The 14225-nt window shown below is 30.0% G+C and overlaps 1 protein-coding gene across 1 annotated transcript; it reads left to right on the top strand.

Annotated features, from left to right (window-relative positions):
• Positions 1–7988: 7988 nt before the first annotated feature.
• On the top strand, positions 7989–13827 carry LOC109800831 (protein IQ-DOMAIN 29). The gene is given in 8 exon segments (XM_020361727.3): positions 7989–8280; positions 8771–8908; positions 9078–9368; positions 9564–9752; positions 9980–10060; positions 11000–11161; positions 11163–11985; positions 13442–13827. Coding segments are annotated over 7 exon segments (1677 nt in total). The 5' UTR covers positions 7989–8280; positions 8771–8809; the 3' UTR covers positions 13474–13827.
• The last annotated feature ends 398 nt before the right edge of the window (positions 13828–14225 follow it).

The following is a 14225-nucleotide window of genomic DNA, read 5'->3' as shown; positions in this document are numbered from 1 at the left end:
AAAGAGATTAGTATAAATAAATTAAATTATATATTTAGTTTTTTTTAATTTTAACACTTATAGATAAATAAATATTTTTTTCTCTAAAATATTTTAACATATAAAAGAAATAAATATGTAATGCAAATTGAATCATGCATCTTTTATATCCTTCCTCGAGTAAGGGTATAACGTGCGTGCTTCTTCGTTTGAATATTTCAAAAATAACGTTAACGATAGTTTTATCATCAACATTAGTAAATAATGAATTAATGGAAATCTAACTTTACTGTAAAATAATAATGATGATTGGGTACAATCATGGACCATTCCGTCCCCAATGCCACGCATAAACTTTGGAGACTTTGGGGACATTCTCCTCGCAAACTTTTATATATTATACACATCTGTATATACAAATTGTTTTTTATTAGTTATAATAATGTTATAAAAAAATATAAAAAATTAATGCATCATTTAATTTAAAAATTAAAAAAAATTATAATTAAGTCCTCTAGTTTTATATTTATGTAATTTTGTATATGAGATTAGAAATTTGTTTATAATTTAAATAATTGTTCAAGTATATAGATATAAAATTGCTATGTGAAAAGTGGATTGTAAATAAATTTCTAATTCTAAAGATTAAATTATAAAAATATAAAAAAAATGAAAGATTTAATTATTTTTTTAATTTAAGGACTTAATTAAAAATCCTAAAAATTTTAGGAACAGGATGATTTATTAAAAAAAATTTATTTAATTTTTAAATATATTTTTAAAGATGGATCCAATATTCATCCATAAAAAATTGTTGGTTTTTTTTTATTCTTAAATGGATTAGATAAATTAAAATTTTAAATGTAACTATAAAATTATCCGATCCATTTGTTTTTCACTTCTAATTGGATTGGGAGACACTTTAGACTCTTTATTTGGTTTTGTTCCAAAAAATTTGTTAAGACTATGCAACCAAACAATTGCAAAACTAAATGTGTCAATTGAGACACATTATGTTAGTAAGAGATCAACTGTCTTTTGTATAAAAGTGTTCTTATCCCCTTAATTTTAATACTTATTTTCTTTGTTTGTTAAATCAAAACTAATGTGGGTTATAAAATATTTTGTCTTAATAATCTTTTTTTTTTATCATGATAAATATATTAATTTCTAATTTCTTCTCACAAATCTAACTAAAATAAAATAATATTGAAGGATATGGAACACCACCTCTTAAGAGGTTAATATGATCAAATGATAAAATATTTTTTGAAAAGGTACAATCAACTTGTGTCAAAGTTAAAATTATTGAAACTCACTAAATTTTCAAGTGTTTTTTATACGTAAGGAACTAAGAAAAGAAAGAGTTAGCAAACCCTAGGAAAAAACAGTTAGCAACATCAACAAACATAAGGTTATTGTGATATTGTGGACAAGTATCAAAAATTAAACAAACATTTTCTTAAGATATGTCGAGTTTTGTTAATGAATCTGCAACATTATTTCCTACCCCAAAGGTGTGTTTGAATACTAAAGATATTCCTTGGTAGTGAAAGCCTCTATCATCTTCAATTATAAGAAACATACAAGTAAGATGAAATCAAATCTTGAGTGATTAATAGTAGAGTTGATTTAGAATCTGATTCACATATTAGGTTGTGAATGCCTCTATTCCAAGCAAGTTGAAAACCTTGGTAAATAACATGAAGTTCAACATTCATCATGGTTGTATATCCACAAAATCCCGCAAAACCTGCTACCCAATTAGTATTCCTGATAACTCCACCAAAATCAAATATTCTTGGGTTGTTCATGGGACTCCCATCAATATTAAGTTTGTAGTGGCCATGTGTCAGTGGCCTCCATTTCACTTGTACTTATTGTTGAATCTAAATTAGTTTATGTAACACTCCTTTGATCACATTGGAGAGGCCATAAACGTAATTGAGAATAACATAATTGATTTGCAAGTCCTTAACAAATGTGTTTCAAACTCTGGATAAATTATATTTAATTAATTTTTTTCTAATAATTAATTTGATTAGAAATTTTTCAATAAAAATATTTAAATAGAAATGACAATAAACACGAAATTGACACTAAATACTTCCTTAAAAAAAATCCTCTTTTAAGTTTATTATGTTGAATAGAAAATGAAAATGACAATAGGTACTTCTAGAAAAAAGTTATTTCATACTTAAAATTACTATTATAAATTACCATTTTGTTGTGATTCATCCTAGTTTATTCTAATTTTATAAAAAAATATTTTATATATTATTATCTTTGTATTTATAATAATTGACGGGAGTCATGATAGCTTGTGATCTTTAATCAAGTTGTTTAATATTTGAATTTTTATATAAACATGAAATACATTACAACGTAAGAGAAATATTTATTTTATATACATTTACAATTTTTGATGAAGATCAATCCTTATTTTTGGTAGTGAACACTTCATATCAATATAATAGTTAAAAAAATGCATTTTATAAATATTTCTATTATTCTATAAGAAAATCAAATAAAAATAAATATGTTATAATATTTATCACATATATAAAAAAAATTATATATATAAAAGAATATATATATATATATATATATATATATGTATATATATATAATAAAAATATGAATTATGGATACCCATCTCGAGTTTTGAAAATCATGAGAGTGGTGAGTGTTCACAAAGTCTTACGTTTGTCCCCGTTAACGTAATTTCTACTATTAATTAAATAATAATAATAAAAAGTTATCGAGTTTTGAAATTTAGTGATTGAGAGTTTGTGTCGGCAGTGTTAAAAAGGCTTACTTGCCACACACATATTATCGCATGAGACAATTTTTTGTTTTAAAAAAATATATTTATTTATAGTACTTAGCATGACACATTCTTTAATGTTGATGTTTATCTACATTTTACACCTAATCTTATTCTTCTTGATGTTCCCACCATTAGAAACTAAGCCTCAAATTTTGACACATTACTGATTTGTAACTTATGAGTACGACAAGTCATTAATTAAGATTGAAGATCAGCGTGGCACAATTCTAGTATGCTCTTTGATGTCACCATTTATGGACATGAAATTTTGTCAACTTTCTATGACTTCTTCCCCACAGTAAATTAATATCTCAAAGGTTCCACACACATAGTATTCATAAGAAAAAAATGTAAAAAATGTAAAAATAAAAAATGAAAAATAAAAACAATTCCTTTAAATACATTATTTGTTATTAAGTAAAAATTATTAATATAAGTCTCTCTCTTTATTTAATTAAATGTTTTGTAGTTTTTAATAAAATTAAGACTGAAGTGATAAGAAGGGGGTGAATTTAAATCTTTCAGTTAATATAGTATATTAATTGTTAATATTTGTCTATAAAAAAGATAGATTTGATTAAACATAAAATTTATATAAGAGTGTATTATTTCCTCTAATGATCAAATGGCGTTATTAAGAAAGAAGGAAAAAAAATTTGAGAGTACCTCAAATTTCTGTACTTCTTCAATAAAATAACTTAATTGTACCAACTATTTAGTAATAACTATCGCAATCGATATTGTAAATATTTATGTTACATCAAAGAAGCAAAATCTTCTCTTATAAAATTTGTATAAAAAAAATTCTGACTATGACAAGGGTTGCTATTTTCATTATATTACTGATATGCCTTATTATTGATTGATATGTCTTCTTAATTGGGGCTCAAGATACTGCTTTTCTTTTAGAATTTTGTTTTGGGCTTCGAGATTACAGGGTCTTCTTCATTAGAGGTTACATTTGGGCCTTTCTTCGGCCTACATTTGGGCCGTGTTATTATTTTATGGACCTTTTCAACATAATTTTTTTTTTCTAAAAACCTATTTTGGTCCCTTATAATAATTGTTTGTTTCAATTTAGTCTCATTTTTATTTTTGGTTTCAATTTGGTCCCAAATAAATTAATTGGTTTCAATTTGGTCCCAAATAAATTAATTGGTTTCAATTTAGGACTTCCGTCCAAATTATTTAAACGGAGTTAACTATTGGCCACGTGGATGCCACGTAGATGCATAGGTGGATGCCACATGGATGACATTTTTTTTTTGAAAACACCTGGACCCAGAACGGCCCGTTCTGAAACCAGAACGGGCCGTTCTGGTTCCACACTGCTGAACATAAACGATCAATGATTTCAAACACTGAATTTGGTAATATTATCAATGGAAATTAATAACTTCAATTGCTAAACAGTTAGGCTATACAGTGTATTATTAAGGACACTGCAATGTATCACTAAAGACAATGGTAGCAGATTTTATTTCATTTTCAAACTGGAGTGAACCACTTACTACCAAATTAACACTATACAGTAAAAGATAAAATGACATGGTATTTTTCCTTGAAGTCATTAACAATGTACCCCAACAACAACAACCTGTTCTTGAAGAGGTAGAACCTGAAGTAAAGGAAAAAGATACACAAGACTAACATTTCACCACACAACCATATGCAGGGACAGATCTAAGTTAATTTTTATCATTTTATTCCTCTAATTTTAAATAAGTTACAAAAAATTATAAAATGACACTTAAATATTTCTTCAGACAGAAAGAGAAAAAGAAAAAATTATTACTCCATTTATAAGATAATTGTATTTTATAAAAATAAGTAATTTAAAAATTTTTACCATAAAAAAATATTTTTTAATAAAATTAATAAAGAATATTATATTCTCAGTTTTGGAACGGGCCCAGAACGGCTGTTTTGAATCCAGAACGACCGTTCTGAATCTAGAACGGCCCGTTCTGATGTACTGGTGGTGTGTTAGTTTTGCATCTGGAACGGCTCGTTTCAGGTGCAAAATTAACACACCAAGAGTGTATCCAGAACGGCCCATTCTGGTTTAGAACGGGCCGTTCTGGTTCTAGATGTTTTTACAAAATTTGGCGTCCACGTGGTATCCACGTATGCATCTAAGTGGCATCCACGTGAGCAAAAGTAACTCCGTTTAAATAATTTGGACGGAAGTCCCAAATTGAAACTAATTAATTTATTAGGGATCAAATTGAAACTAATTAATTTATTTGGAACCAAATTGAAACAAAAAATAAAAGTGGGACTAAATTGAAACAAACAATTATTATAAGGGACCAAAATAGGGTTTTAGCTTTTTTTTATAAGTACACCTCTTTTATTTTTTTTTTAAATATAAAATATTTATATATATATATATATATTTTAATTTTTCTAATTTTATAGCTCCAACTTTCAATTTTCTACTTTCTTCTTCTTTTTACACACTCTTTTTTCTTCTTCATTTTTCACATGCATCATTTCGTCTTTCTTCAATTTTTCATATATTTTAGTAGGTAGTTTTAACTCTCTCAATTTTTACATTATTCTCTCCTTCCCTTACCTCTTTTACTTTTTTATATGTACCTAGACTGTAGAACTGGTACACAACAACATTATAGGTATGTGTAACTTCCTCGACAATTTCTACCAAGCTAGACATATATTTTTTTTCTTTCAACACTTTTTCTCCTTTCACCCCTCCAAAAACCTTAATATTAAGTTTAATGTTATGACAAAAAAATATTTTTACTATTCCAGAGTACTGTGCGCGATAGTGAAATTAGTGTTCTAGAAAGATATTCCTATTGATTGTATTTTTTTACATAATTTCGGAAAATACTTCTTAGAACAATATGTAAAAAAATATAATCAACATTGTCGAGAAATTCACACACACCTATAATATTGTTAAAAACTAGTCCTACATTTTGCGTGTGTATGAAAATTAAAAGTGCGGAGAGAAGAGACAATAGTAAGAAAACTAAAAGAGGAGGGAGAAAAAGAGTAATGTAAGACTAAGAATTACAGCTACCTACCAAAATAGGTGAGGTGAATGAAAGGTAAGGGGATACATGTAAAAGTTAAAAAAAGGAGGGAAGATGTATAAAAAAAATACTAAATTAAATATTGTAGATGTAAAATTAAAAAAATAAAAAATAAAAAATAAAAAATTTTTAAAATTTTAATTATTTTTTTTAAAAAGAGGTGTAATTATAAAAAAAAAGAAGGTGTATATATCATGAACCTAATTTTTTTTATTAGGTTAATTTTACTTGAATTTTATTAAATACAAATTGAGTTAAGATATTTTGTCGGAAGTCTAGGAAATAAAACTAATAATAAAAATATGTAAGAAAGTATATAAATTTTTCTACTTCATAAACCACTAATTAAAAATTTAATAAATTTATGTTCTCTACATGTATCTTAAACATGCTTTTAGGTCCTAAAATATCTGTGCTAGGTTTTTATATTTTTAATGTTTATCGCTAATTACATACTGACATGTTTGTTAAGTAATGATATGACAAATAAAATGCTACATTATCATTACCATATGTATTAAAAAAAAAGAAATACACGATCTTGTTGTTATCCCATCTCATTCTCACATCACTTTCACCGTATTCTTTCTTCACCTTTTTCCTTGCACTTCTCTTACCTCACTATGGTTACTACAATCATTTTTTTTTCCTCACCATATTAAGCCACAATGACTTAACTATTTACCCATCATTACAAGATATCCCACCTTATTTATCTTCTTTCATAATCTTTTTTGACCTCCATAGACACCGATAAATCAACTATAAACTCCAAAATAGCACTCTAATCATATACATGTAACTACCACTCTTAATTAGACCTAAGTCATGACCCCAATCTTGTAACACGTGGTCCATTTAATTACAAGCCCTTTTAATTTCAATCTCCCTAGCTTGCGAGGTTAGTGGATTGGTCTGAAAATTATGAGGGTCGGTTCACAATCTTTTTTCTTCAAATTATGATTAGAATTTTTTTTAAATGCTTGAAATAGGTTGATTTTGTCAGTTATTCACTTGAATATTGATTGATGTGCTTAGTTAGTTTGTATTAACCAGTATATATTTGATATTTATTTGAGACTTTATTTTCAGTTCTAGTTTTATTTAATTTTTAGTTTATCTTAGTCATTTATTTATCTTTCATTTCTTTAATTTACAAGCCAACACATTTATATAAAGAGAAATGCTAGTAATAAATTTTGTTAATCCCAAACGTGTAGTTTAGCGGTATGGGTTGATCCACGCTTAAGCAAGATCAGGGATTCAAATCCTATCTTGTGTATCCAGCTGCGTTAAATCTTGGGGTCAGCTATCCTAGCAAGAAGATTAGTCATTGCTATCGGTCCTGGATACTCCAGGGATGAACAAAAAAAAAAACTTTATCACACTCATTTTTATTAATTAAAATTTATTAAAAAGTAAAAAATTTGATAGGTTTCATATTTTATTTAATGGGTTCTCTCTCATAACTTGATAGTTTTCAAAAAATCCTAATCCACAATAGTAAATGTATTAAAAGAAATATATTACTAACCCTCCTTTTTAAATATGAATTATCCAAAACATGCTTATAAACAAAACAAAACCCATTTATGAGCAGCCCAAGCAATTAAAATTGTGGGCCAATAAGTTTAAACAGGCCCTACAGTAGCCGCCCAAGAGCTAAGCCTCATAGAGAGAGAAAGAGAGCTACCTCGTACACCAAAGTTGCTCAAATTTATTTTAAACATTCACATTAATGAAACTAGTGCAAAGATAATCTATCATTTTACATAACTAAAATTTATTATAAATAAATATTTCAAATATATAAATTTTATTATAAGTAAAATTTGTTACAAATAAATATATTTATCGTGTAAATTATTTTAATGGTAGTGTTCGATGCAATGGTTAAAAATATTTTTCCATTGCGGTTTGAAAATGGATGCATATGTGGAATAAGACAGATCTCATGTGTCAATTGTCATAGGCACAATTATTATATGCATTTGGATATACATGTTATACAATTATTATGTTTTTTACTCAGAAAAATGAATTATCATTATTGAATAATTATCGATGAGTAATTTGTTAATTTTTGTTTATTGTGAAAAAATATGAGGATCAATTTTGTTTTGTTCAAAATTTAAACCTCGTAAAGGAATCTGTGACGTTGCTTTTCAGCTTCATCCATACTTTCTCTTCGTTCAATGTCCATTCAGTTTCTCACTCTTCCCTCACTGCAACCAAAAACGGCAACTTTGATCCAAACCTACCCTTCCCTTTATTGAACCTTCAAATCCCTTCACTCTTTACTCTTCCCCAGTCTCAATATTCATAAAGTTCACCCATTTCCTCACTTGTTTTCTTTCATTTCTTCACATTGGAGGTTTAGGGTTCTGCTCTTGCCTTTTCTATTTGAGGGTATGATCCTCTTTCACTTCCCTTGTCTTTATGTGTTGATAATCTGAATGTGTTGCTGATCTGGTTCTTTTGAATTCCACCTTGGCTTCATTGTTTTTATTTTTAAGATAAAAATTATTGCTTTTTATTATTTTTGTCTGGGGTTTTGCTGATTTTAATGCCATTTTTAAGGAAAGAGTGAAACTGACTCTTGGTTGGTGCTGTGTAGAATTTATTGCAAGTTTTGTTTTGACTTCTAGTTTTATGGGTTTTGTCCTTTTTTGTAAATAAGCTCTCCGGTTTGGTTTTGGATTTTTCAATTACTTTATGGTATTTTTCTGTGCATAACTGCTCACCTATGTTTCCATTATTAATTATACTTGAAAAATTCATTTATGTTTAGCAATTAATGTTTTTGTTTTTGAATTTAAAATTTATGGTTAGTGAGTTTAATTTAGTTTGACATCTATTTATGATGGAACTGAGGCTCAGTTGAATATGCTTCTTGCAGATTTTTATGCTCGAGTTCTGTGGTTTCTAAAGCATTCACATGGGGAAAGGAAGGAGTCCTGGGAAATGGTTCAAGAACTTACTCTTAGGGAAAAAATCCTCGTCAAAGTCTACTTCATCAAAGAAGAACGATATTTTTGTAAGTATTTCGATGGTTGACATCCGTTTGTGTTTTGTATGATTTGCTATAAAAATTGTCTGTGATATAAGAAACTATGGAAGGGAAAAAATTTCATTGTTGGTACCTATGAGTGCTTAGACTTCTGAAATATGCATGTTGTAATTGTTATTTCATTTTGTGTGTAAAGAAACCTTTAAGTGACAAGGATCCGCTGGTGTCTTCTGAGGTGCCTGTGACTGACCCAACTGTGGATTCTTTGCGGATATCCTCACCAATATCCGGAGTTAATGATACTAAAGGAGTGCTTTCAGAAAAGGTGGTAGTTAGTAGGTCGTCACAAGATAGGGATGTGCTTTCAAATGGAGATGAAGGGGTTAAGGTGCTAGAAGTTGCTAATTGTGGATCTCAAGAGGATGTTGAGAAACTCCAGCTTATCGAAGCAGCTATAAAAGTTCAGGCTGCTTGTAGAAGCTATCTGGTAATCACTCCCTTGTAGTTGCCTTGTCCGTCCTGCATTTTTATAATGCACTCTGATTTGAATTTTTCTCTGTACCTATTGATTCTTAATTTGTATGCTATTGCATGCAAGTTTCCTAAGCATTGATATTTTGTTGGGAGTTTCTATATGTATGTTATTGAATGCTTAAAGTGATTCCTGCATGATTCATTGAAGGCTCGTCAAACATTTCAAACACTCAAAGGTGTCATACAACTGCAAGCTCTTATTCGTGGCCACTTGGTTAGAAGACAAGCTGTTTCTGCTTTATACTGCGTGAAGGGAATAGTTAAATTGCAAGCATTGGCTCGTGGTTACAATGTTAGATGTTCTGATATTGGGCTTGCAGTCCAGAAAATTCGTAAGGTAAAAGTTCTTTAACTAACTCATCAATTCAGTGATCTGTGCATTATCTTTCCTGCCTTTTTGATGGAAATGTTTCTTAATAAATTAGTATCCAAAGGTGTTTTCTAAATTTTCCACCATACAGTTGGTATGTTCTAGTGATTTATAGATCTTATTCCATGGGGTGAATGCCATTGCATTCCTAGCCCTTCTATTACTTCACTAACTCCATGGGGTGTTTTTGTTAGGATACTCATTGTTCAAATTCTATTCGGGCAGTTTCATCCACACAGGCAGAGAAGCTGTCTGAAAATGTCTTTGTTTGCAAGGTAAGAACTGATGTATAATATATATTACCTACAGAGAGGATAAATAGATTCTTTCAGTACTAGGAATATCTGAAATATGATTTATTTCAGTAAATTAAAACTGCAAGATATTACTAACAGATAATAATGTTGCTGTCATGAAGATTTCTTCCCCAGATTATGCGAGCTTGGTGCTTTTCATTTTCTCCTAATATGGAGCTATTTTTTAGGTTATTTCCTTTAGAAAAAGATAAATTTGTCTCCACTTTTGGGCCTATAAACTTGTCTCTAGTTCTAAGTGCCATTTTCAACTTGTTTTGGTTATATTTCTAGTTTCACGATCTTGTTTTACATGAAGATCACTTCCCCTGTTTATGAGTGAGCTTGATGCTTTTCACTTTCTTCTCTAATGTGGAGCTAATTTTTAGGTTACTGATAGTAGTAGGATAAATTTGTCACAACTTTGGGTCTCATAAACTCGTCTCTAGTTATATGTGAAGTTTTCAACTTATTTTTAATATATATATATATAGGTCCATGATCTTGTTTTACTTTTACACCACATTTTATTCACTATGCTTCAGCTGAAGTTTCTCAGTCCTTTAATATCCAATTTTTTTTTCTTCTCAAACTGCCTGTCCTTGCCATGCTTTGTGGAGAATTACATTAATGTTCACTTATAGTTCCAGTAATTATTAATGTTGAGTGACAACACTGACAAGTTATTTTTGGTTACTGAACCAGTGAACCTCATAGCAAATTTTTTTGTCACTCATCACTTTTACGTTACACACTCTTGATATATGATTTTTGAATATGAATGGTATAACAAAGTTCGGAACAAATGGTGTGCATTTTATTTTTATTGTTCCCTTGTAAATCTTATTGCTTTGAAACTAATTTATTTCATTATATTATTTTGGGTCTTGACTAAAGCTCATTTCATGTTATCCATTTTAGCTTCTGGCTTCATCCCCATCTGCAGTTCCTCTTTCACTCAATGGTGACCCTGGAGAACCTAAACTGGCCTGGAAGTGGCTGGACTATTGGACACAGTCACACTTCTGGGCCCCTCTTCCCAAATTGAAAAGGAAACTTGACTCCGTGTCTGATGAGAAAAATGGAAGTTCTCAGACAGTTGAAACGGGAGAAGTTAAAAAAAAATACTCGGAAATCTACTTCTTTGAAAGCTGACAATGGCCCAAATTTAGGATCCAACAAATCTAAACTGCGTCCGAAAAAGGATTCAAGCCACCCATTGTCTTCAGCTCAGGAACAGCCACAAAAAGAAACCAAGAAAAGTAGTGCTGAAAAAGTTCACAATGGATCTGAGGTTGTTAATGAAAAAAGAAAATCCAGCGGTAGAAAGATTTTGGATCATGCTGTTACTGATATTTCAGAGAAGGGCCCTAGTGCCTCTTCAGAGAAAACGAAAGATTCAACAGAGCCAAAGTCAAAAGAGTCTGATGCTGAGAAAGCTCTTGGACAGCAAGCAAACGACAAGAATGATGAACCACATAATGATCCATTTGCTGTCTTAAAGACTAGTGTCGAGAAGGGTGAAAATGAAAGAATTCAAGGAGTCAGCGACGATTTGAATGGTGGTGACAATTGCATCAGTAACAATTGCCAAAGAAGAGCTTCACTACCTGCTAATTTTAATGATCAAGATAATGAGTTGTATAACACTCCAAGATTGCCCAGTTATATGGCTCCTACTGAATCTGCAAAAGCTAAGCTAAGAGCACAAGGGTCCCCAAGATTTGCTACTGATTTGGTAGAGAAAAATGGTACAACCAGGCGGCATTCACTTTCATCCTCACTTACATCCTCACTTAATGGCAAGTCAGGTTCATTTTCCCCAAGAGCTGAAAGGTTGGTAGCCATGAGCAGCAGAGGAGCGATAAGGTCTGATAGATCTCTTTCATCTTCAAGGGATGGAACTGGTAAGCATTTAAGATTTTGCATTTTTTTCTTTGTATTTTTAAATTAGTAGACTAGTTGAACTTCGAAGCTCTGCATTAATGTGCCCTCCCCAGTCCTCACCTTTTGGAAAACAATTTTGCATTAACATGCATATACACAAGTATCCATCCACATATATACATGCTTAAATTATTTGCTTCCATGTTTTGTTGTGAGTAAAGGTTTTGCTGTTTTTATGAATGACTGACTACTACAAGACTTTGCTAGACTGCTAAAGCTAATTTCCTTGTTTGAAAGCGATAATGTTCTTTTGTTTGTTTGTTTCTTTTTTTATTATAACAAAGTTTTCTTCATTACGAAATGGATTGTGCTTTGTATTATTTATAGTGAATGATGTACCGTGTATATTGATTTCCCACTCTATGATGCTTGATTGCATGGTGTAGACTTGTCGGAATATTATTAATTAGTTTTGCAAGTGCACTAAACCACACAAGTAATCAAGTACAGTACCATTTTCACGTGAATTAGGTTAACAAGTACCACTTCAGTAATCCAGCTATTATCTAGACATCAAATCAATATAAAGCATCGTAAGTAAAACTAATAAAGTAAAGCCAAATAGAAAAATAACTTGAAAGACAGTAGAAGTGCAGTAGCAAGTTAGAGAGAGAGGGCCCAATATTGAAGAAACTGAGAATCTAATTTAGCATGGTTTTTTCTATTTAGTATTTAGAATTCCAACCTATCTAATACCAAACCAATCAATTAACAAGGAGACTCCCTAGATTGACTAATACCCCATTCATTTTTCTAATAATCTTTTTTAGTTCCTAAGGCCAACAAGAGTTAGGTCAAACACATTTTTGTAAGGAAAGTTGTGCCAAATTTACTAAAATAGGTCCGAGAGCAAAAATCCTCAGAATCACCGGCAATCAAAGGATAAAGATTTGATATTGGTCAAAATTTGTCTGCCAACATGCATATAACTCTTCACCCTCCTAAAGCATGAACTAGCCACAGGTGTCTGCTTGTATGGTGGAGGAATTTTTCTTAACTTTCTATGGACACCAAAATGAGCTCAATCTGAGGTTTGTAGCAAAAGTTAGGATCAAAATAGTGAGGTTTAGACGTCTCTTCATTAGAATTTTGGCAATTTGGCTCACATTTTCATGAAACCCATAAATTTCTAGAAAAGACAACAAAAACACATTTAATTTATTAGGCATATAGAATTCACTTAAAATAGAGATATTTCATTAAAAGCACTTCAGTTTCTTTGTTGTTGTTGTTGTTGATGTTGTTGTTTTTTTGTTTTTTTATTTATTTTATTTTATGCATAGTTTGTGTTTGCTTAAATCATGTATACAAGATGTGTGGAATTTTCACACCTTAAATATTAGTGCACTCTGATTGTTATGTAGTCCTTTTCTGTTTCCCCTAATCACTGTGTTCTATGAATATTATCAATTTCAGAGAAGATAATCCAACCTCAGTGGAGAAGGTGATTCTTCGTTATTTTTCAAGGCAAGGATACTTGAAGGAGGTAAAAACTTGAATAGTAAAAAACATGCAGACTTGCATTACAACCTTACTTTACTTTTCATTTTCATTACTATTTATAGTCATGGAAGAAAGGGATACAATATTGTGATCAGCATCTGATATCAAATTTCTTTTAGTAGGAGTACTTTGGTGGGTATATATTTACGGATCTAATGTGCTTGTTTTCTTGCGTCTGTGATGTATTATTATTGCTAAGAAAATTGGTTCAGTGTCATATTCATACTCAGCTTTAGAAACACCAGAGGCATTATGAGCAATCGAAAGAATTTGAAGTGACATTGCATTAAGCTTAAAAATGTGATTATGTGATGCTACTTGTTCTAGACTTTTTTTTTTTTTTTTTTTTTTTTTTTTCATTTCGGAAGTTATTTTTAATTTTTGAGAAAAGGAACAAAAACCGGTTATACAACTTTTACTTTTTTTTTTTTGAAAAGCTTGTGCTATTATTTTAATTTTTAAAAAATAATTTAACTAAAGAAAATATTGTTTAGAAAGTGCTCAGATAAACGGGTTCTGGAATTAAGCGACATCATGCGCATTTATATATAATGCTCTAGGCAAGTTGCGTTCGCTGAATGAATTATAGAAAAAAGTGACGAGTAACTATTTAATGTCATTTATAGTTAAACTCACTTCAAAAGAATATGTTAGTGTGTAAAAAAGGAACAGAAATGAAAGCGTAAAATGTTTGATT

Source organism: Cajanus cajan, chromosome 11, assembly GCF_000230855.2.
Source record: "Cajanus cajan strain Asha chromosome 11, NIPB_CcT2T_4, whole genome shotgun sequence".
NCBI lineage: Eukaryota > Viridiplantae > Streptophyta > Magnoliopsida > Fabales > Fabaceae > Cajanus > Cajanus cajan.
This window is presented reverse-complemented; position numbering and strand designations above follow the sequence as displayed.